This window comes from Neolamprologus multifasciatus, chromosome 7, assembly GCF_963576455.1.
Source record: "Neolamprologus multifasciatus chromosome 7, fNeoMul1.2, whole genome shotgun sequence".
NCBI lineage: Eukaryota > Metazoa > Chordata > Actinopteri > Cichliformes > Cichlidae > Neolamprologus > Neolamprologus multifasciatus.
The window spans coordinates 24,706,576-24,731,834 of NC_140445.1; the positions used below are offsets into that span (position 1 = coordinate 24,706,576).

At 44.4% G+C, this 25,259-nt stretch overlaps 1 protein-coding gene across 1 annotated transcript in view; it reads right to left on the reverse strand.

The window, feature by feature from the left end:
- lrrc75bb (leucine rich repeat containing 75Bb) overlaps positions 1–25,259 on the reverse strand; it is a 58,718-nt gene that overhangs the window by 19,642 nt on the left and 13,817 nt on the right. Inside the window, exon 3 of the mRNA XM_085168308.1 lies at positions 23,347–23,459. Coding sequence (XP_085024434.1) covers positions 23,347–23,459 — 113 coding nt within the window. The remainder of the gene's footprint in view (positions 1–23,346; positions 23,460–25,259) is intronic.

The window sequence follows — 25,259 nt, forward strand, 5'->3', positions numbered from 1 at the left end:
CAGACTTCCAGATCTGTCATGGAATTGCTCAGCAAAACATTTGCTCTATAAAAGAACTTGGTTGAATATGGATGGCTGAGCTAAAAGGAGGAAACATACATGTTAGGGCAGTACAGGAGTGTGTAGACAGAGCCTGCTGCAGAACACTGTTTTTTTTGAAGAAGTCAGAGGAAACAGATATGCAGAACAAATGGAGAATTAGTTAAAAAAAATCAACAAACAGCAGAAAAACGCTCTGTTTGAGCGACCAGAGGTTCATTCTGTTTTTGTCTTAGTCCTGTTTGCTTTTCCTCGCCCCTCTGCCTCCTCAGGCGCAGTAAAGGATTATCCCTACATCTCTCTTTGCTCTCTGGTCTGTCTGGGAGCCTCATAAATTGGCAGGCTGTGCTCTTTACATCTGTCACCCTCTCTGCTCGGTTAAGGGAAAGAAGAAGATCTGTAGCACACCGGGGCTGTGATTCGCAAGATTATTGATTTGAGGAGTAGGCTATAATTCATCTCTCCCTCCCTCATATCCTCACTCCTGCTCACTGCCTCTCACTTTCTTGCTCTTTTCTATTTTCTTGGCCTCTTCGGTTTGTTTTGTTCACAGCCTCACCGTCTCTCCTGTTCTAAATCTGATCTGCTGAAGCAAATGTATTCACCCCTTCATTCTCTCATTTTTGAATGGCTCCCTTCAAAAGGTTATTGAATTGCACGCACCAGGTACACCTAAACCTCTAATAATTAACAGATTAAAAGACCTAGAACAGTTTTCATATGAGAATGGAATTTTTAGTTTTGGGTTATGTATTATAGGGGACATCCACAAAGTGAATCTCCCGTTCCATCACATCCTAAAAATACTGGCAGCTGCCAGCGCTACACTGCAGCCTCCTAGTAGATACATGCATGGTATAAATTTCAAAGTCCTACATCGCCTCGTTCTCCAGTTATCGCATTCACAAGATTTTCAGAAAACATGACCTCTGACCTTGAGGTCAGACTCGAACTCGTCCAATATTTTTAGTAGATACACTTATGCTATTAATTTGAAACGCCTACCTCTCCTCTTCCTCGAGTTATCGCATTCACAAACGTAGGTGTTCACGCCACTTGCCTGGCCGCCCGCCCGGCGGGGTGATGAATACCCCATCAGTCTTGTACTGCTGAGGGGTAAAATGCTCAACTGGATTGATGTCTGCTGACTGTGTCATTTGATTACAGTGGCTCAATGCCATGTTCAAGAAACCAGTTTGAGATAATGACACAGCGAGTTATTGTGGTGCAAACAGCCATCAGAAGACGGTCATCACAACACTGTGGTCATAAAAGGACGGGCATAGTCACGGACAATACTCAGGTAAGCTGTGACATTTAAACAATGCTAAGAAAGAAAATATAGCCACATCATTATACTACAACAGTGGTACCCAACCCCCGGGACACGGACCGGTGTCGGTTCACGAGTTGTTTGCTGCGAGAGTTGAGGCTCGGGTGTGAAATTGATGGGTCTCAGGGTTTTTAACATTATTTTTTTAAATTGTTTTTATCATTAACTTGGTTTCCCTGGGTCTTTTCCCGTGTGTTATAAATAAATCTTGTTTTTCTGGTACCGGTACTGGTTTTATTTTGTTGTATTATTCCGCAACATGTGAAAATATTGTCGGACATAAACCGGTCCGTGGTGCAAAAAAAGTTGGGGTTGTACTACAACACATCCATGCTTTCATGTTTTTTTTATTCTAACCCTATCATCTGGAAATCACAGCAGAAATTGAGAGTCATCAGACCTGGCAACACCAATCTTCTTGTTCAGCCCATACAAAGGTTTTGCTGACAAGAGTGGCACAGATTGTGGTCTCCTGCTGCTGCAGGTTCAATATGCTGTGTGTTCAGAGATGCTCTTCTGCATACCCTGGTTGTAATGTTTTTTTTAGCCTTCCTATTAGCTCAAAGGAGTCTTGACATTCATCTCTTACCTCTGGCATCAACAATGCATTTTCACCAAGAGACCTGCTGCTCACAAGATATTTTTGCCTTTTTAATGCATTTTCTGTAAACTGATGGCTGTGTGTGAAAAATCCAGAATCAGCATTTCTAAAATACTCAAACTGGCCCCAGCAGTCTTGCAACATTCAAAGTGATATTCATCTTTCTTCTCCATTTTGATGTTTGGTTTGAACTTCAGCAGGTTATTTTGATCTCGTCTGCAAGCCTTGAGTTGCTGCCATGTGATTGGCTGATTACAGTGAACGTTAGTGAACCTAGCATAATAACAACATAAAATCCAAACCAGGGCAATTGATGTGCAAGTGTATGTCTGACCTTCAAGAGCTAATTTGCAGAGATTCAGTTAAACAAAGGGTTTTTTTTCAGTGCTACTTTTCATGTACTTTTTATGTTCTACCTGTACCAGTGCATGTGACACAGCACAGGAGCCTGAAAACTGTCCAAAGTCTTCTATGCTAATTTTCATTGCTTAATTTGTAATATTTTTTAAAAAAAATTTCCATGGTCCCCCTCTGATTCGTTCTCATTGTCCCCCTGTTACACCTAGTTTGGGGATTGTTCCTCATATTTGACGTTAGTTTCTTGGCAAATTCTGTGATCTCTTATATGTTAACAATTAAATTACTATTCAATAATTTTTTCTCAGTTTAATAATACTGAAAACATTGCTAAGAAGCAACATAAAAAGCAGGAGAAGTCTTTTTGGGTTAATCAACCACAGGTTTTCTGTTCCACTGTGCAGCTTCTGCTCTTTACTGACATCTAAGTGACTATTGTTCTCTCTGACTTATTTATAGGAGGTTTTCCTGCTTCTGCTAGAACCTTTCCCTCTCACCTGTGGTGCCTTTGCATTCATGTAGAAAGAGCTATTTCATGAGACAGGCACAGTAGGTGCTGCAACTGAGTAGGTGGTGCACGGGGAGGTGGGGCTCTAATATGATTTTAATGAGACAGAGTAAAGCCCCCCCCCCCCATCCCCCAAAATGTGCTTCCTCTCAGCTCTGTGAGCTCAGTTCCACCCACGGGCTCCTTAGTTAGCTGCAGGCCCAGGGGGCATAAGTAGGATTTCTAAAGCCACAGTGTATGCAACTGTCCATCAGCATGAAAATGATAACAACATAAACAACAAAATGTCTTATTTTGCTCTCTCTGATGTGGTTGCACACTTGTAGGCAGTGGTGCGTTTCCTCTTGGACCAGCTCAGTCACAAACAACTTCAAAGGCTAGCATGTCCCCATAAATATGATGTGAACGAGAGCGTCCCCAGCTTCGGGACCAATTTAAAAGCAAATAACTGAGGAAAATTCATCTATTGACATCTTCAGGAGCAACTGATACAACAGCGCAGGAATCCAATAATGGCTGAGTCTCATGTGTCAAACTATTGGCTGCTTAAATGTGGGTTCACACAGGCTGTCTAATTGCTTTTCATATGCCGTCTTTCCTCTGGGATGTTGTTAACTTTTATCCACTGAACCAGGGTCCTTGTTGCTTTGTAGTTATGTAAACCCCAGAGGTGGAGAATAAAACATCTGGGGTTTGTGACGTTAAAAATGAGTGCAGGCAAAGAGAGTGGAGTGCACAAAAAGGGTCAGAACAAATTGAAAGAATCATGACTTAATGAAACATTTTTGAGAATTCGGTTTAGGAGCTACAAGAGTGATTCAGCGTGTTTCAGACTGCGATGGAGTTAACGCTGATTAAAAAACCTAGAGTGGCTTGATCTATTGCACAATCTGCTGCTGTTGAGACAGAGATTTATTCAGTCTAGGCTGCCCGGCAACTTCTGTGGCTTCTGAATACGTAACAGCTGATTTTTTAAAAAAATTTTTAAACAAAAATGAATAGAAAAATATTCATATTCAATTTGCAACTTTTATTTCCAGATGTAAAATATACAACTTTGGCTTTTTTCCCATTTTCACTGAAACATTTACCAGATACATGTAGGAGTTGTAATTTTGTTCTATACATCCCCAGACAGCATTAAAGCCTCTCCATTAAGGCTCGGTCGTAGCAGGTCCATTGATTTCTGCATTCACACTCATTTTCTGTTCCCCGTCAGTCTCCACTCAGTCTAGCTGTCTCAAAAAGTTAAGTACCCATCATTAGTCTGCAGCTTCCCTCCTTCACCGATGTACTAATCAATTTTTGCTTGAATGCAACCAAACACTTTCTCAGCACTGACCCAGGCAGAGATGGAAGGCTGAGGAGATGAACACATTTAAAAAGAGCTGATAGGGTGAGAAATGTGGGGAAAATCTTATCTGCAGACTTCATGACTCATGGACTACATGGATATCTTTTTATCCTGGGGAGCTAGAGCCAACCCTAGCTGGGCATAGAATGAGAGGTGGGGTATTCTTGCATAGGTCACGGGTCCATCACAGGACTAACGTAAAGAGAAAGACAATGCTTATATTCACACATGTCTTTGTACTGTGGGAGGAAAGGGGAGAACCTGGGAAAAATTATTAATCTGTTTCTTGTGATGCTAACTGCATGGTTGGCATCTCGATTCATCTTTTCACTCATGCAGTTGCATATAGTTTCTGTAACAAACTATTACTGTTAAGCAGTTATTTTTTCAAATTAAAAAAGCTTGCTAACAATAATGAGATGTATGATATTATTAAATATGCCTCACTGTCATTATAAGTTATTAAAATGACCCCCAACTGGTCACGGCAGATGGCTGCCCCTCCCTGAGCCTGTTTCTACTGCATTTTTATTTCTGTTAAAAGGGAGTTTTGTTTCCAAGTAACTTCCTCAAGTGACAAAATTCTGACTTTAATCACAGAATTTGGGCTTTTATTATTTCAGAATGATGAAAAAAATTATAATTCTGAGGCGAAAGTCAAAATTCTGACCTCAAATAAAACAGAACAAAAGAAAATCTATAAAAATCCAATATAACCCCCACAAAACAAAGCAAAACTCACAAAACACAATGGAAGTGTTTTTGTGGAGACGGTAGAAATGACAAGCTAACATTTTACTGCTAATAGCAAACATGCGCTGGTTTTGTATGAATTATGCGATTTAAACACACACGACCCCTTTTCTCCCTCACAACACTGAAGAATTCTCTGCTTCTCTTTAGTTTGTTCCGGTCCCTCAGATGTTTTCTTTTTTCTATTGTGTTTTTATTCAATTTCCATTGTGTTTTGTGTGCTTTTTCAGCAATTTTTATTGTTAATTTACAAGCGTCTTCTTAAATTACAGTATATTTGACCCCTTGGGGCCACTGTAGATTTCTGACTTTTTTCCCCCTCATAATTTTAATGTGATAATTCTTACTTTTCTCACTTTTTTCTTTAATTATAAAAAACTCTTACCCTAACCTCTATAATCCTCTAACAGCACCTCTGAGTAGTGTTTTCATAGCATTGTTTTATTTATTTTTCTTTTGACAAATAAAGTCTTACTGTGCAATCAATTACACTAACAGCCCATCCAAGAAGTTTGTCCTCCAGTCTCTGTTATGAAATGTATTAATTTCTTGGTTTGAAGCATTATTAAGCAGATATGTCTGTGTGGGCCATACAGCTGACGTTTGTGGGTGATTTGATGGTGGCATTATCCATATTCTCTTCAGTCTCTTAAAAGCATGAAAGCTGAATACTTTATTACAAATTATAGCCCATTAATAAATCATTTATATTATATAATATGTCTTATTAGAACATGTTATTAGAAAAGGTCTGTAGTCCATTTGCACAGCTCTGACGAAGTTCAGCATGTCCGTGATCACATCAGAGAGAATAACGAGCAGTATCTCAGCTGTGAGGAGAAACTTCTCTGAACTACAAATTTGATTTGAATTTTTTCCCGCTGAGCATGCAGAGAAACACCAGATTCATTTCAGGGCAATAAAATAAAAGCACTTAAGAAACACTGGTTGTGGATGCTGTACCACAGACCCGTGGGATGACCAGATCAATGTCTGCTTCATCAACGCTTTGGTCTTGACTTGTTTATACCTCAGATCGATCTGAACTGTTTTGCCTCCGGGCATTTGTATAATACATGCGTGGTAGACTGTCTCTGTCAGGGAGGGCCTTACAAGGGTCCAATGTACTGTACAAACTCATCGCTGAAAAGTGAGCTGCTAAAGGGCCGATCCTTCAGTTCTCTGCAGATGTCACTTCAGGCCTTTTGACTGCAGGCTCAACATTTTCTCCACCAGCTTGTGGAGCTTGACTCAGTTATAGCATCGGCTATGTGTCACTCTTACGCCTCAGGCTACTTTGTCCCGTGTTAATGAGGATTCTTTACAGCGACTCTAAAAATGGAGTTGAATTTGCACAACTATGCAACTGTCATACTGATACTACGGTTCCTGCAGAAAATGCACAAGGAAACATGAAAGTGGTGATTACATACACCATCCAGAGTCCTCCAGTTTCATGGGGATAATGGCACATTTTCTGGGAAGGAAAAAAATAGCCTCAAAGCTCATTTGGATTTGGATTAAATTTCAGTGAAACATTTAGCGGATGGGCTGATTAGGGCTGCCTCTATTGTACACTGTCAATGCAGCAGCTTGAGGCTGTGCAGTGTTTTGACATCTCAAATCATTTACTTGGTTCTTGGAAACTTTGAATTCGAAGTTTGGGGGAAACGTCTGTGTTGACTGAGAAAGAAGTGACAGCGTGTGCCCTTAAAATGAGAAAGGCTCTCGCTATTTTTTGTTTTGTTTTTTGTCTCATCTCACCGAAAGACACAAATCATGGAAAACACGGGTCGAACAGTCTCCAACTTACAGTCACACTGTCAGGCGTTGTGGAGTGGAGGCGAGGAAGAAGGAACCCAAACGCAGGACTCGCAGGTAGGTGAAGCTGGGTGATTTATTGATGACGGAATGAACACACAGAACAGAGGAAGGACATGGCTGGCTGGACGACTGACTGAATGAACGAACGAACGAAGGAGGACTGACTGACTGACCGAATGCTGGCGGAAACAACAACATAACCTAAACATCATCAATGACACGACAAAGCACGAGTGGAAACAGAAGACTTAAATACACAGACTGATGAGGATGATAATGAGAGACCGGTGAGTACACAGCTGAACATAATCTGGCTAATGGCACGAGACGAGGTGACACAGGAACAAACAGGAAATGAAACAGGAAGTGGCAAAATAAACTGAACATGAACAAAACGGAAAGCACTGGGTCACTGACCCAGGAACCCTGACAGTACCCCCCCCTCCAAAGGCCGGCACCCGACGGCCAAAAGAAAGAAAAACCAGAACAGGGCGGGCGGAGGGGGCCCAGGACGGAGGGACGGAGTCCAAAACAGAAACAGTTCAGGTGGGCGGCTGCGTGGCCGGCGGCCGAGACGGGACAGTTCAGGTGGGCGGCCGCGAGGAAGACGGCGGCGGCCGCTGAGCTGGTCCGGTGGGCGGCCGCGAGGAAGGCGGCGGCGGCGGCGGCGGCTGAGGAGGTCCGGTGGGCGGCCGCGCCGGCGATGACGTCCAGAACGTGGCTGGGGCGACGGTGCGGCAGCCGCAGGACCAGGCGAAGCAGAGGCTGGCGACGCGGCAGCCGCAGGACCAGGCGAAGCAGAGGCTGGCGACGCGGCAGCCGCAGGACCAGGCGAAGCAGAGGCTGGCGACGAGGCTGAGGCCGGACCAGGCGAAGCAGAGGCTGGCGACGAGGCTGAGGCCGGACCAGGCGAAGCTGAAGCTGAAGCCGAGTCCGGACCAGGCGAAGCAGACGCTGAAGCTGAAGCCGAGTCCGGACCAGGCGAAGCAGACGCTGAAGCTGAAGCCGAGTCTGAGGCTGGCCCAGGCGAAGCAGACGCTGAAGCTGAAGCCGAGTCTGAGGCTGGCCCAGGCGAAGCAGACGCTGAAGCTGAAGCCGGGTCTGAGGCTGGACCAGGCGACAATGATGAAGCCGGAGCTGGACCAGGCGACGGCGTGGGTGAAGCTGAGGCCGCAGCTGGCGTGGGTGAAGACACGGAGGCCGCAGCTGGCGAGGGTGAAGACACGGAGGCCGCAGCTGGCGGCTGGACGGGCTCCTCGGGCCCTCCAGCTGACGAGGCAGAAGACTGGACGGGCTCCTCGGGCCCTCCAGCTGACGAGGCAGAAGACTGGACGGGCTCCTCGGGCCCTCCAGCTGACGAGGCAGAAGACTGGACGGGCTCCTCGGGCCCTCCAGCGAGAACAGTCTCGGGACGGGCTCCTCGGGCCCTCCAGCGAGAACAGTCTCGGGACCAGCGGGCACAGGGACCTCTGGCGGGCGCAGAACAGAACCAGCAGGCGCACGGGCCTCTGGCTCTGGCTGGAGACAGGCAGGGCCAGCGGGCGCGGAGGCCCCTGGCTGGAGACAGGCAGGGCCAGCGGGCGCGGAGGCCCCTGGCTGGAGACAGGCAGGGCCAGCGGGCGCGGAGGCCCCTGGCTGGAGACAGGCAGGGCCAGCGGGCGCGGAGGCCCCTGGCTGGAGACAGGCAGGGCCAGCGGGCGCGGAGGCGCGCGGAGGCCCCTGGCTGGAGACAGGCAGGGCCAGCGGGCGCGGAGGCGCGCGGAGGCCCCTGGCTGGAGACAGGCAGGGCCAGCGGGCGCGGAGGCGCGCGGAGGCCCCTGGCTGGAGACAGGCAGGGCCAGCGGGCGCGGAGGCGCGCGGAGGCCCCTGGCTGGAGACAGGCAGGGCCAGCGGGCGCGGAGGCCCCTGGCGGGAGAGCGGCCGGGCCAGCGGGCGCGGAGGCCCCTGGCGGGAGAGCGGCCGGGCCAGCGGGCGCGGAGGCCCCTGGCGGGAGAGCGGCCGGGCCAGCGGGCGCGGAGGCCCCTGGCGGGAGAGCAGGAGGGCTCACAGCTGGCTCTGGGTGCTGTGGCTGCAGGTCCGGGGACTGAATCGACTGGACTACAGACTGGACTACAGGGGACTGGAGGACGGGAGGAGACTGGACTACAGGGGACTGGAGGACGGGAGGAGACTGGACTACAGGGGACTGGAGGACGGGAGGAGACTGGACTACAGGGGACTGGAGGACGGGAGGAGACTGGACTACAGGGGACTGGAGGACGGGAGGAGACTGGACTACAGGGGACTGGAGGACGGGAGGAGACTGGACTACAGGGGACTGGAGTGAAGGCTGAAGAGCAGGTGAGTGAACTGACTGGAGTGGAAGCTGACCAGCAGGTGAGTGAACTGACTGGAGTGGAAGCTGACCAGCAGGTGAGTGAACTGACTGGAGTGGAAGCTGACCAGCAGGTGAGTGAACTGACTGGAGTGGAAGCTGACCAGCAGGTGAGTGAACTGACTGGAGTGGGGAAGCTAAGGGATGAACAGAGGTTGGCGATGCTAATGGCTGAGCTAATGACAGAGTTACCGAGGGGGATAAGATGGCGGCCTGGGCTAATAAGGCTGGTGCCTGAGCAGGGGACACTTCAGCTAGCCTAACCAGGGACAGTGCGAGGGCGTGAAAGGTTGGATCAGGAGGTGGATGAAGAGGTGAAGCAGTAGGTGGGCCGGTTAGCTCTTCCAAGCCTCCAGGGAGGTCAGGCTGGGTTGAGGCTGCCCTCAGCCTGGGCGCTGGGACAGGCACGGGAGGTGGCTGGACACCAGTCACCCCCACCCGGGAAACAAGAGTGGATGTGGAGGTAGACTGCGTCGCAGCTGCCTTCCTCCTGGGAGCTGGCACCGGTGTGGGTGTAGGCCGGGCCCTAGACATCTGAGGAGGTGAAATGGCTGAAGAAGAAGGCCAAATCTGGGCTGCCGTGCTGGTGGGGAATGGCTGAGTGACGGGTGTGGAAATGGTGACCGGGTGTGTGCTACTGGCAGGTTTATCAGAGTTCAGTCTGTTTTTTCTGCCACCACGATTTACAGTCTTTGCGGGAGCACAGCAGAAAAACTCTTCCCAGTCTACATCATCCAGGAGGGAATCCCCCCATGGATCGGTGGTGGATCTGTTGTGTGTTTTATGTGAATAATCAGACGATGGATGTGGAAAACAGTTAGTGGAACTCACCACCGGGAGTGGTTGAAAATAGTCCATATTATGGCGGCGTGTGCGCCGCTTTCTTCGGGAAGAGGAAGCGGCCGGGGTAAACAGCTGAGCCCCTGGCGCGTTAGCCTCCATTGAGTCGAGGTGGGAGGCGTAGCCGCGGTGCCGTGGCGAAGGTGGAGGTCCGGCGAATGAGGCGGCGGGTGTGCGAACGAGGAGCGGAGCGGCGAGAGAGGGAGCGGCCGAAACGCGGCACGAAACGTCCGCTCTCCGCGGCAAATGCTCCGAGGCAGGTGTGGCAGCAGGTGTGGCAGCAGGTGGGGGAACGCGGCGTCTCCGAGGCCCACCCAGAGCCAGGCGAGTCCCCTCGAAGACGTGCTCTCGCTCCGCGAAGAGCCGCTGTTTTCCCCTGACCAACTCTGCCCAACGGTAAAGCGCTGCCACCTGCCGCTCGTTGAGGTCCGAGTCCGCTGGGTCCCAATCGTGTCTTCGTGGCACGGGTCGTGTCATTCTGTCAGGCGTTGTGGAGTGGAGGCGAGGAAGAAGGAACCCAAACGCAGGACTCGCAGGTAGGTGAAGCTGGGTGATTTATTGATGACGGAATGAACACACAGAACAGAGGAAGGACATGGCTGGCTGGACGACTGACTGAATGAACGAACGAACGAAGGAGGACTGACTGGCTGGCTGGCTGACCGAATGCTGGCGGAAACAACAACATAACCTAAACATCATCAATGACACGACAAAGCACGAGTGGAAACAGAAGACTTAAATACACAGACTGATGAGGATGATAATGAGAGACCGGTGAGTACACAGCTGAACATAATCTGGCTAATGGCACGAGACGAGGTGACACAGGAACAAACAGGAAATGAAACAGGAAGTGGCAAAATAAACTGAACATGAACAAAACGGAAAGCACTGGGTCACTGACCCAGGAACCCTGACACACACCCTTAAAGATGCAGCGCCATTAGTCACCATCCGCCTTTCGTACGAGTCTGAAGGTGGAGTTTTAATTAGCACAAAGAAAAACAGGAACAAAAAAGACTCTAGGGTCTGTCGAGTTTCTATAAACCACAACTATAAGCTACTCCATCACACAACTCTCAGAGGTCTCTTCACACATCAATGTGGAAAACACGTCAGACTGCACAACCTGGAGTGACATTTTTTCTCATAAAAAAAAAAAATCCCACCAAAAAATGTAAGTAATGTACAGTACAGCGCAAAAGAAACCAAATGTCTTTGACTCCCATGTAAATACCACTAACATTAATGCCCTGTTATTTTCATTTTACACCAAAAATAACACAAACGGCCCAGCGACGCAATGACGCGGATCTCTTCAAATGACATGTAACTTCAAACCAAAAGCATATCGTTGCTTTTCTGCCAATGATACTTAAACCTCTCGGTACAGGATGTACCACAATTCAACTGCGCAGTGTGAAAGAAGCAACACGTGCTTCTTGGGTGAGCTATAAATTCACCCATGATTTGATTTCATGTGACAAACTAGATGATTGGGAGGAAAGAGCGCTGCGACAGAACACATAGAAACAGTTTACATTACATAACTGTATATCATGGAGGAGTGTGCCTGTCTCTGCTACACCGTGTCACGGCGCAGTTATGAAACCAGCATTAAAATGCAGGGCTCCAAACACAGGCCCGGGGGCTTGATCGTGTGGAGTGATCTGTGTCAGCCTTCAAGAAAGGAGACCCCGCAGATCATCAAAAACACAACAATCCTTATCTCTGATTCACAGTTAAAAACATGAGAGGTTAGGAGAGGAGAAACCATCAGAAAGAAGCTCTTGAAATGCATAAAGAGGATTTTATTTCAGTTAAACGAACTACACCGGCGATCTTCAGTTAAAAGATCAACACATTTAATCATTCTAATTATTTAATTGTCACCCCGTGCCCTGAAGTCACTGAGCGCCTCCTCCTCCCTCCGCCTCACTCTGCAGGATCTCCACGGGAAGCCCTCAATTATTCATGGACAAGGATGGTGGATGGATCCTTAAGGCTGTATTAAAAGTGGAGGTCAGAGAGACAGGAGATGGAGGAGACTGAATGTGGTGTGCATTCAAGTAGAGTACTCCATCTCCGAAGGGAAATAAAAACAGGGACGGTCACATTTTACAAAAAACAGACATCTGTAGTTGGAATTAAAAGCACAAGTTCATATTTTCCCACAAACTCTTTCGCCTCCTCAGTTATGCGTTGACCTTGCGGCGTAGTCAGAGGTCAGGCACGCTGTGTCAGAGCCTGTTTGGACTGCCAGAGTACACATCGGGGGGGTAATTTGGCTCCAGACAAATAGGTCACACATGCTTTAAAGGCAGATGACACACAACTTAGTGTGCAGATGTCACGAGTACAGTAAAAACATTAAAGAAGAACTAGATAGTTAAAGATAGTTAATTTTACCAGCAGCAGATGTGCACATTATTGGTAACAGCTTAATATTTAGCTCTATGCTAAAGTGTTGGACAGATGTAAGTTTCACCTGTTGATGGCTTAAAGAAGAACAAAAAAATGTCTGTCCACAGTTTCATGGTTTTAACAGGTCAAGGAAGCACAACAACTAAAGTCAGAAAGTAACCAAAAGGTGCTTTTGGTTCCTCTAACTGTCCCAGACAGTTAGAGGAACTGTCTGGGACTAAATGCCTAATCGGGTGCTTTCCCATGAACGACACACCTTTAAAGGCTTTTTCTTCCGTGTATTTGCACCACTTAGTACACACATATGATTGGATTACTAGTATAGCTGCTGCTACTACTATATAAACAGTGTCCTGTGTATTGTGTTGACAAAGGCAACGTTTCAACCAGAAAGCAGGGTTGAAATGTGTAGTGCTCTACTGTCGCTATAACACCATTACACTGCATGAAACATATGTTCACATGTTTCCAGTCAGCGTCTTCAGTTTCTCTTCACGGAAAGGCCAAGGTTGTGAGCTGAGGACCAGTTTGCCTTGCTCGGTTGACATTGTGTTGTATTTCCTTATACAGACGTAAAAACTTTAACAAACTTTAAAGTAACACTGTTGTTTGATTGTCTTCACAGATCGTGTTTACATCATCGTGTTGTTTTGGCTTCTTTTTTTAGGGGTCACCACATCTGTGCCTAGCATGCGCTCCTGTCACGCCAAGACTCTGGATGTCCTTCATTACATCCATGAACCTCCTATGAGATCAGCTCATTCTTCAACATCCTTTGTTCAATATATCCACTATCCCTCCTCTGCATGCAACCAAAGCATCTCACTCTTGAATATTTGACTTTGTCTCCAAACTGCTCAACCTGAGCTGTCCCTCTCATATACTCATTTGTAATCCTATCCATCATGCTCACTCCCAATGAAAGCCTGAGCATCTTCAATTCTGCCATCGCCAGCTCGACCTCCAGTCTTTTTGTCAGTGCCACTGTCTCCAAACAATAGACTAGGTCTCACTACCATCTTGTTAACCTTCTCTCTCACTCTTTCTGTCACACATGAAATCCGACACTTGTCTTCAACCGCTCCACCCTGCCCGCATGCTCTTCTCTTGCTTTGGATGATTGGCCCCAGTTTGCATTTCCACCCATCTCCCTCTCATTCACTTACTTTCAAACAGATTATGTTTGCATACATTTTTGAAATATCTTTCCTTAACACTGGATACCACAAAGTATGAATATGTATAAAAATACCCTAAATATTATGCAGAAGTGCACAGAAACTACAGTAGTGGCAATTTGCAAAGTTTTCAATGACAGAAGAGGAACCTACCTAAGGAGGACTCAAGTGACTCCATAAGGGAGCTACATGAGTCTGTTTAAACAACCTAATGACAAACAAGAAAAGCCTTCACTCAAAAAGAAAAAAAGGAGTTATCCTGCTGGGAGTGAACAAAGAAAGAAGAGGAAAAAAAGAGGAAAAGGACAAAAAAAACAAGACGAGTGACAAGTGAAGAGTCAGACTCAGCAGACTGAGTCCAAATGTTAGCATAGGTAGCAGGCTGAAAAATGCTAGCAGAATATTTGACCTGACATTTTATAAGACTATTGATACTCTCAAATGTTTCATAACAACGTGGTGATGAATGCTGGTTAAAAGGGGCCCCTCTGAGTTTTTGTCTAGAGCCCCAGCAGACTCTAGAACCACCACTGAAAACACGTTTCTAAGACAGTCGAAAGACCTTGTGCACAAAGACCAAGAACTTCCTCCTGCAGTGTTTAAAAAACCTGGCCGGTAACTAAAGTCCTGTCCACGATTAAAACAAGTTTCTCATTGTTACAGTTGGGCTGAAGTGAACATATCCAGCTTTCTTTGCTTTTATTTGCTTTCTCTTTTCGGTGTTAACGTTTCCCACGCCATCTAATGTCGGTAAGCATTATTATTCCATCCCCTGGTGCACATTTGAGTTACATCACTTCCAAGTTGAGACCCACTTGGTGTTCCCAGCAATTCATCACAGCAGCAGAGGTAAAGTCAGGACATCATGACATGAAAGTGAGTAGAATACATCGTCAGGGAGCCAAGAAACTTTCATGCTCAGTGTGTTTAAGATTACTGAAATTTCTTTATTTCTTTACCCTTGCTCATGTTAGCAGTTTCCCCCCCTTTTCCCTGTATCTCACAGGATGTGTGTTAAGGAAGTCTCTGCTATTAAAAAAAGATTTCTCACCATTCTTAAGCCAAAATGTGACAAAGTGGGTGAGAAGACCATTTGTCCATATTCTTAGTTAACATTCTTGTTTTGATTCAACCATATTTCACATGTAATCTGCAATAGGCAAACATCTACTATCCCGGGTTTGTTTATGTTTTGCACTTTTACAGATTATATAATATAACATCTTGGTTTAAATCAATTCCTACAAGTTTGTTAAGTTAACATGTTATTTATTTCAACTGTTAATTTGTATTATTTAGAACTTACCTTACCTACCTGTCTTCCAGAAACAAAAGGAGGAAATGTAGTTTTACTTCCTGATTTATAGCTTCTGGGTTCATTTGAGGTGACAGGAAGAGACCAAGTGCAGAAGGGGAAGAACTCTTATAATTTAATAAAGTTGATTTTAGAGGGTTTATGAAGAAGTTATAATATGTATTGATTACACCACAGAGTTCATGTTGCCAGTAAAGAGGAGTAGTAGAGGTTTGAATATAATCATGTTCATCTTATCTACCTACTGAATGGAATAGTCCAGAGGAGAAATTGTTTGATTAAGTGGACTATTTAAGCAGAAGAACTCAGGTGTTTCAAAAGAAAGGTTCAGGTCAGTGTAGCTGTGTGCAGTTTGACCTTAATTTCCGTTGATTTAAGTTCAGTTATGTTTATTTGAACTGAGTTAATTATAGAGCTGAGTTTCTTATTTGTTTCTTTGTAAATATTGTTTGGGTCACAAAATGGTGAATAAATCACTTGCTACACTGGACAGCATCAGTCTCCTGCACTTCTTTGACCACATAAGTCGAGTCCTACCACACAAAATATCGATTTATTAGCTGAAAAGTTTGACTTACAGATTCGACTTCTGAATAATTAAATCAAAATTGAAAAACAACTTGAAATTCTAAGTTAAGTTAAACATTTAAGATAATAATAAATAGAAAAAACTTGAATGCGTCCTCATGTGTCTCTGTCTTTGTTCTTCTCATCACTGTCTGGTTTAATTTATGAGCGCCTCACTGTGCATTTCTCACTGCTGTCTATTTGATCTGAGTGGTGTATTTCAGCCTTTTTAAAGCCAATGAGTCAAAGCAGCGTTTTGTTATTGCGTTTCTTAAAATTAACACTTAGAGTAGCTCTGCTTCCATCATGGTGTCCTTTCAGAACTTCACCTTAAAAACACCATAAATATCCCACCTGGTCTGACTTTCCCACAAAGATAAATTAAAGACAGACATTTTTTAAAACCACATCAGTGTAAATGTTGTCTTGAGGTAAGCTCTGAGTCAAATATTGCTGTGGCTCTGGAAGGATTGTGCAAAAGGGGAATTCTCGAAATAACAGCAAGGAAACGAGGAAGACGGGAGTTCTTTAAAGATTAGAGCAAATGAGGCTGAGCAGAGCAGGAAAAAACCTAGTTAGAAAATCCCACTGAGCTTTTTTCCCTTGTGATTAGTGAAAAGCTGTCACAGATTCGGGGCTGAAGCTGTAAAAGTGGTCATGGGCATCCAAACTGTTAAAGAGATGTCTAGAGAATTTTCACTACTCAACCAAAATTAGTTGTATAGTGAAGATGCCTGGATGGCTTTTCACTCGTTAGTGCTGCAGGGGTGTGATTCCGAAGTGACAACATGACATGAAGTGCCACTTGTGTAAGTGCAGCCTATGAGCAAAGGCACGGAAAAGGTGATCTTGTTAAAGTAGGAAGGGCATTTCAACTCTGGTAGAAAGGAGAATGACACATTTGTGAGCTTTGTGCAGTAGATGCAAGATTTAGGCAGATCATGGCTATTAGTGTACTTGTTTCTTGAGTTGAGATCTAATGTTTATGTCAAAATTGTTTATGCAAAAACAGCCAACTAACAACTCATTAAAATATAGTCCCATATTGTCTATGATCCAGTAGGCTGCTCAGTATGTGCTGCAGTTAGCCGAGGGGGTTGATTGTGAAGCTCTCGCTGCTGATTTAGAAGGTGGGAGACAGGTGCACATTTCACATGTTGTGATTGGACTTCAGTTGAGGTATGACCAGAAATCAGGCTGAAAATGAGCAAAACAAAGCATAACTGATGGCCCAGGCATGAATGCTTCATACATGACAGAAGCTCAAGATTATAGATATCTGCCTCTTGTTTCTTTTCCCTTTACTCTGCTGGTTTCCACTGAAATTCCTGATGAACGCATGGCATTATTAATCTTTGTTGTAAATTTGTGTTATTACAAAATATTTGAGTTGTGCAACAGTAAAGTGATCTCAGATGTTAAATGTCATCAGATGTTTCCAGATGCTTTCTTTCTGACTATTTCATAACACACTAAACACATCTAAATCACTGCTACATCACTATGAAAGCGTGAGTACTTACAGATGAACAAAACCTTGGAAGATGTCAGTTGTTAAAACTTGAAGCCAAAATGAAAGTGATGAAACTGACATCTGGACATCCTTCACAGTGTGAAATGTGGGTGGAAAAGCAGTTTAGTTTGAGCAGTGTGAGGTCTGGGTCAAATATCAGGACTTGGGTTATCAACACTCATCCGCAGCTGTTCCCGCCTGCTCAAAACAGCTGTCACAGCCGCGCCTAGTTTCAGCATTAGTCAGCATGACGAGCAAAACTGAAGATGAGCTTCAGCTAAATCTTGACTCAAATACAGCAACAACAACAACCAAAAAAACAGCTCCACAGATAGTTTTCCAATACTTGGATGGTTTTCTCTCTACCCTATTAGAATGAGTGCTCTTCTAGTAATTTTAACTGAAGACGCCTCTAATATCTGCTGCCAGAGCATCACATCAATTATTGCCCTGCAGTAAAGACGAGTAATGAAATAGCAATCTGCAATTGGATTCCAATCTCTTCAGAATGTGCTGGAGGCGCAATTTTAGTGCAATATGAAGCATGAGCTTGATTAATCTGAAATTCAATACCAATTACGGTAACATTAAAAACTCCACTGGATGTTTGGCAATACTGTAGAAAGCTGGCACAAGCAGCTGCAGAATAAGAATGAAACTGCCTCGATAATATATTATGCGTGACACACTTGCTTTGCACTTACAGTGTTACAGAAAAAAAAAAACAGGACTCTGTAATAAAGCTTGAATTATAGTTTATATGTCATCTGTTGAACATTTGGAACCACTTGCATATATTTCATGAAAATAATCTCCCGTGTGCCACGGGGACACTTCGACAGATGGGTTCTCATTATCAATTAATGGAGAAAATAAGATTGCGAGGGTACAATGCAGCTTACGTAATAGCTATCGCCTTTTCATTTTATAAAAAGATCAAATTCTTGATCGATTCAAAGTGAGTCTGGAAGAACGGGAGGGCAGGCGGGGGCTACATGTGACTTTTAATCTGCTACCTTGCACTGATTCCAGATTTTCTCTCTCCCTCTCTCTCACTGACAGGCCTTTCCCCCAGAGCGTTTCCCCAGAGCCTCGGCTCAAACTGCAGAACCGCTCGGTGTGGCAACTGTTGAACAAAATGGACTCTCACAAGGAGGAGAGAAAAAAAATCCCACAGGAAAGGGGGAGAGGGAGAAAATCGATGCAAGAAGGGGATTTTCAAATAGGTTGAACTGAAGGTCGGGGGGAGGGGGGGGGGGTGTTACTGAAAGAGAAGAGCTTAAAGGTGGGCGAGAAGATTGCCAAAGAAAGGAGTGAGGGATTGAGAAAGAGAAGACTGAGCTGTAATGAAAAGCATCTGAAATCAAGTAAACCAATGCTAAATCTAATCCAAAGACCGACACGTTTTCTGCATGTTTCAGACAGCATTGTATCCAGCAGCAGAGAGACAGCCACAGTAAAGTGCTGCTGTGTGGATGTTTGCAGCCGAAGCTGTGAGAGAGACAGAGCTTGCTAATGAGCACACTGGGAGTGTCTGCCTTGTTGTTTTGTTGAGTGTTATTTCGAAACATTGCAACCAAGAGACTCGGGCGGGAAGGCAACTCTAGCTGTCAAACCATCTTTCGAGCTGGGTTAATTGTTCGGGGAGAGTGCTGTACTATTATGATTAGCACTGTTTTTCTTTTCTTTTTTTCACAATGCTTCCTCAAATGTAACTGTTACTTAACCGAGTTTGAGCATTTTTATTTGTTTACACGGATTTTTCTCGAGCTGATCAAATCAGTGTCCTTTGTTTACTCATCCTTTATCTTGCTCTCTCTCTACCTCTCAAGCATTGATAACACACTTAAAGCACACTTCACAAAGTACATCAGTTTAGGGGCTGGTTAAAATATCATCCAGTCAAAGAAGCAACTCAATTTAGACATGCAGACATGGTCAAAGTCAAACTGAGCACCAGCATGGGGAAGAAATTTGATTTATGTGGTTGTTGGTGCCAGACAGGAGGGACTGAGTATGTCAGAAACTGATTTTTCCACAGAGCCATCTCTAGTTTAAGAGAGAAAACATCCAGAGAGCAGCGGTTTTCTGGGTGAAAATGCCTTGTTGATGTCATGGAGAATGGCGAGACTGCCTCAAGCTGACTGGAAGGACAGAGTAATGCAAATAACCATTCATTACAATACGCAGATGGGCTACAGCAGCAGAAGACAACACTAGATTCAACTCCTGTCAGCCAAGAACAGGAAACAGAGGTTACAATATACAGGGGCTCCCCTGTAAATTATAGCCTCAGTTGGACAACAGAAAATTGGAAAAACATTGTCTGGTGGTGACACTGTAGTGTAACGGTGTAGAGGATATTTTCTTGGCACACTTCTGGCCCCCTAGTACCAACATCATTTAAAAATCACAGCCTGCCTGCTTATTGTTGCTGACCATCTATCCCTTTATTATCACAGTGTAGCTATCTTCTGATGGCTTCTTCCAGCAGAATAACACAACAGGTCATAAAGCTGAAATGAGCTCAAATAGGGATGGGTATCGTTTAGGTTTTATCCAATATCGGTGCCAAACCAGTACTTCTGAAACGGTGCTGGTGCTTAAACGGTGCTCAAACCAGTGCTTAAAGAATGGAGAACACAAAATTGGTCCAAAAACCTCTCATGTTCAGCTGTTTTTTTGTAAAAAGATAACAATGTTAGCCTTTTCTGCAGCTATAGGGCATATATGTTATCACTCTTGGCTGGAAGCAGTGCTTAAACAATGGAAAAAACACAAACTTTGTCCAAAAAACCTCTCATGTTTAACTGTTTTCCACTTTTTCTTTGGTCATTTTAGCCTTTTTGGCCAGGGTGAAGGGAGTATCTGCCATCAAACAAGAAGACAGCCGCATGTAGCTATGACGGTGTTTGCTAGTTCACCTTACATGCATTAATGTAATAACGTGGTTAGCCTACTCAACGTAAATTACACACGAACAACATTAAGCTACTCACGCAGAGAAGAACGGCTGCTGCTGCATCATCATCCGTCATTATTTCTGCTACACTGGCAGGGCTAGGGGCCAGGACTCTACTCTTCGGGTTTTTGGGGGATGTTGCTAACTCCGGGTCCGATAACAGGCACCACACCCGCAGTAGATGTGCTCGGTGTGAGGTCTCGCAGCAAGCTATCAAATACGGCGCATTTCTCGGCTTTAAAAAAACCCCGCTATGCGTTGCCAGGTGTTTCATCGGTTTTGAGGTGTTACCTCCTTTGACAGTATCACAGTATCAGCTTAAAGCACTTGTTGCAGGCTGCTGAGTTTGCATCTTTTGCTGTGAAGTACAGCCAGACTTTTGACCGCTTCGCCTTGGGCATTTTTAATCTGTAGCTCTGCTCTAAAAGAACGTACGTGCCTGGACCCGCCTACTATCCTCGGAAACGTAAAATGATTGGCGCTGCTTTTCGGTCTGGTTACTACCGTTTATGTCCGAACCGGTATCCATCCCTAATCTCAAACTAGTTTCTTGAACACGATAATGAGTTCACTGTGCTCAAATGGCCTCCACAGTCACCAGATTCAAATCCATTAGAGCACCTTTGGGATCTGTGTCATAATCTGCAGGATGTGCAGACTGGAAGCTGAGTTGTACTCAAATGCGGACACAAGCAGGCGGGGTTTAACAGAAAGCAAACTCTTTATTCAACTGATGGCAAAAAATGAACAAAAGCAGCAAACGTCCAAAAGGGGAAAACAGAAAACTATAAACTGCTAAGAAATACACCGGAGTTACTAGGACTGAGAAAACACTAAGCACAAGAAGAAACTAAACAGATGCTGACAAAGGACAGAGAGACAGACAACACACACACAGGAGGGTGATTAGGGGAAGTGGAGACAGCTGGGGAGAACGAGGCATTGATGAGCAGAATCATAACAGACGACACAAAGGAAGCAAAACTCAAGACGGCGCACATGAACAAGAGATCACCAAAATAAAACAGGAAGCACAAACACAGACAGAGACTAATACACATGAACTTGACATAGACAAAAGGTAAACAAACCGGGAGGCACGACAGACTTCAAGGAGACACAAAAGGACGAAGCACAAAGAGATGACTAAGGTTACAGGAAGGGAACTAATGAAAAGCGATTTACAACTAACCTAGAGACATAAAATAACTGTTGCATTAAGTATTTATAAAACTCAAAACAGTGTATGAACTGACACGGGACAGGTTTGTAGCAGATTTTACTACTGAGGGAACGAGAGGGCTCTGGGTTTGTCAAACTTGTCACTGGCAGTGTTTCAGTCACAGCAGTATTGGATGAGAGAGAGAGAAAAAAGAAGCATTGCTGTTGAGAGGCAAGTGAGAAAACGGACACATCCCAGTAAGCACACATTGTGATGTGTTATTTTACAACAAGAAAAATTACATTTACCAGGAAAAACTTCACTTTTCATAACTAAAGTAAGTAAAACAAGAAAAGTAAAAGATAATTACTTTATTCATTCTTGACTTTGTTATTTTGCAGATAATACAACCTCTTACTTGTACATATGCACAGATATAATATGCTGTATTTAAAACGTAAATCACCTCAATGTTTAAGAAATGTACTGTAAATGAAGCAGGAGAGCACAGACAGGCTAGTGGTGGTGTTAGACTGACTGACTATGCACTGAAAGTTGATTTGGATCACAAGGAAGGATCTTGGTCAGGGGTGTGATCAGATAAATGTCAGTACAAATTAAAAATTAAAGAGCGGTTGATCGGCCTATCCCAGTGTTATTATCACAGCTGGGATAGGCTCGCAGTCCACCAACAGCCATGAATAGGATAAGTGGTAAAGACCAGAACCATAGTGATGCTCATTTGACTCACAAGCCATTACAATTCACAGGTTTTTGAACATATGTGATTTTGACCTTGAGCACAGTTTGCACAGATGAAGACCCACCAAGTAGTTTCTGTATGCAAGTTTGATCAAATTCTGACCAACACGTAGGGGGAGCAGCGATTTTTGTGAATTATTGATGGGGGATGCCTCTCTGTGGCATAAGCTCATCGGTCCTTCTGCTGCATGTAATGAACTGATGACCTTTAAAAGTCTGCATTCTGCCACCTGAGCCGATGTCAGTGTGGGTAGTTTACTATATCGCTTCATAACTGAAGCAAAACTATATGAATGAATGTAAGAAACACTTAAAAAGCACAGAAATGTCCTTAACAGTGGAATACTACATCTTTTGTTTTTATGTTTTGTGTTGATTAATGATACAAAAACATCATTACTGGCTACAAACAAGGATTTGTAATGGCATATCAGCTCTAATGTTATTTAAAGAAGGTAGAAGAAAAAACATCAGGTAAACAATCTTTTTAAAAGAAAAAATGAAACCTGTCATTTAGTGTTCCCCTGTGATTGGTTGTGGGTTAGAAGTACAAGCTACGCCTTGTGGTCATGTAACCCTTGGTTGTATTACTAATGCAACCCTGACTGGCTAATGTAAACAAGGAAATAATGTTTTTAAGAAGAGCAGCATGCAGGAAACATAAATCCCACTCCAACTGCCATTTTTCACATCATAACCTAATAACCAAATGGAAAACAAATCCAGATCTTTGTAGCTTGTGTATGATTCATTTTAAGGCCCTGTTGTTGAAATGACATAATAAATGATAATGATCCGATCAGCTCTGATGATACAGATCTTGAATAGTTTAAAGCCCATATTGATAAATTTACTCTGCACTGAGAAAGAACCTTACTTTGTCTAATTAGTAGCATATTTAAGACTTATTTTAAGACAAAACAGCAAGAACAATTTAAAATTGAGCCAAAGAAACCCTTTTCTGCTAACTGGAGCAGTTAGCTGTGTAGCTTTATTAGTGCGCAAATTGATTGTTGCACACAATCATTCCAGCCATCAAATTCAGCAGCTTATCTCTACAAATGAGACGCTGATTTTTCTCTTCTCCTGTCTGGGCTCCTTATGTTGGAAAATCTAGAGCTTGGTCAGTGAACCCCAAGCAACCTAAAATCCTTGCAACCTCCACTTGCAAAACACTTGCAAGCTGGTTGAGGACTTTACATTTTCCCCTAGTGACTGGTGGTTGCCAGGGGATCTGACTGGATCTTAAATCTGCACTGTTCTCATTGTAAGTTGGAGATAGATTAGCTGCATGAGCTAAGAGGAGCAGGGCTTAGCAAGAGGTCAAGGAACATATTCTTAGACACAGAGATTGTTCCACACTTCCTTTATTCCACAGATGCTCCGGAGGGTTGTGAATCACACTGAGACACACGGTGAGGATATATTTACTGTGTGATGGCACAGTTTCAGGCGGTAGCCAAGAGAACACACTCACCAGGCCTGGGACTTTCTCCTGGGCACGCTCTGTCTTGTCCACTTGGAGTGAGGGGTCAGGTGGTAAATCAGCTGGCGACATATCTTGTTAGTAGACTTGAACGAGTCAGTCTCCTGCAACACACAAAAGGGTGACTGAGGGACAGAAAAGCAAGCCACAAATCTATAAACAAACTGTTGCTCGTGCATGAGCACACCTGAAACAGGGAACTAAGCAAACAATGTGATACTGGACAGCTTTTCCAGATGTTAGATATCCTAAAAGTCAGTAATTAGCAAATATTTTCTTCCTTTATTACTGCTGAAAAAAATACTTGTGAAACTACCAAATTTTACATGTTTACAAAGCATTTCTTTGTCTTGCTTGAAACATTTTCCACATGACTCAGTAATTCAGCTTCTCTTTTGCGTTCCTTCCTGATTCTCCGGCACCTCTTTACATTCTTTTTCTTCGCTCTCCCTCCTCCGTCAAACACTGGAACGGGTTGCGCTGGGCAGGCTAAATCTAATTAATGGTAGAACACGACAACAAGAAAGAGGCAATGCGGCGAGAGAGGAAAAAAGACAGGGCCAATTTACCTTAAGGCGATTAACTGTTCCTGCTGCCTCTTCTTTTCTTGGGTGACAAACAAACATGTCACACGCTTCAAAACATTCAGTGCTTCTCTTTCAGCCACTTGGATGAATGAGCACGATGTTAAGCAGCGCATGCTGATTTACAGAGCAAAAGTGTTCTTAGAAAAATGCGTGCTCCAGAGTTATTGACAGAGTGCAGTACTGTAACTCTATAAGCTCTGCTAAGCATTAATAACGGGTCTGCATTAAAACAAGACACTGGCATATAATGTATGTTTTAACCCACAGTATGCCCTTGAATGCTCAGCCTAAATAAATCTAAGGTGGAAAATAGTGGCCACAGAAGCACCTGCGGGGCCCTATATCCACCACATTGCCTCTATACACCCTTGTCACGTTTAACACAGTATCCTGCCACGGGTCGCCAGCCAGTCAGGAGAACATTGCTGCCAGCTTCTCACTTTTCTTCCTTACCTCCAGGGCTTTCCTCGCTGAAGTAAACAAAGATAAGATTAGAGTTTCTTCCAGGTGATTATCATCTGAACTCAGTAAGTAATAACTACACCACAAGGACTTTTTTCTCCCTGTGGCAGCCATTCTTTCATAACTGTATCCGTAATAGCTTCTGGGTTCATGTTTTACAGCCACTCTGAGTAGATTCTGTAATGTCTTCAGCCTCTTACCTTAGATTGAAATGTACTTTGAATTTCAACGTGCTGATTTGTATGCTGTGCTGCAAGTAAACGAGCCGACTGCCAGTTTGGACAAAGAAAAAAAAAAGTGGCTTTGATTTTTGGGCAGAATTCAAATTTTGTGTTGGGAAATCTCTCTTTGCTCTTTCCTAGATTTCCCAGTTCCAAGAGGAAAGCATTACCTTCCCCAGTTTGATTTTTCTGGCTATTTATCAAAGCCCTCAAACTTCCCTCACTATTAGTGCCAGGGTAATGAGCCCCCTAAAGCCAGGCAGCTAGAGGTCAAGAGCTCTGTTGACCTCTAGCTGCCTGGCACTTGACCGTGCTTTGCAGTATAACCCAACCAGAGCGGGTAATTTAATACACCTGCAGGTACTGGTGCACAGCTGCTTCCCACTTGCAACTGGGCTAACCGAGCGCAGAGTAACAATGAAGAGTCATACCCTGGTTCTGTTTGGCCCTGCTATTCATCCCTAACCTCTCATGCTATTGAGTCAGCTCTTACAATATTTTCCATTCTTCCTGGCTTCTGCATTTGTGTCTGCACAAAGCAAACCGATGGTTCATTGTTATTGCAATAGCATGACAATGAATATGACACAAGCATCTAAGCGTGGCTAATGAAGGCGTGTGTGTAGCCTCTGTG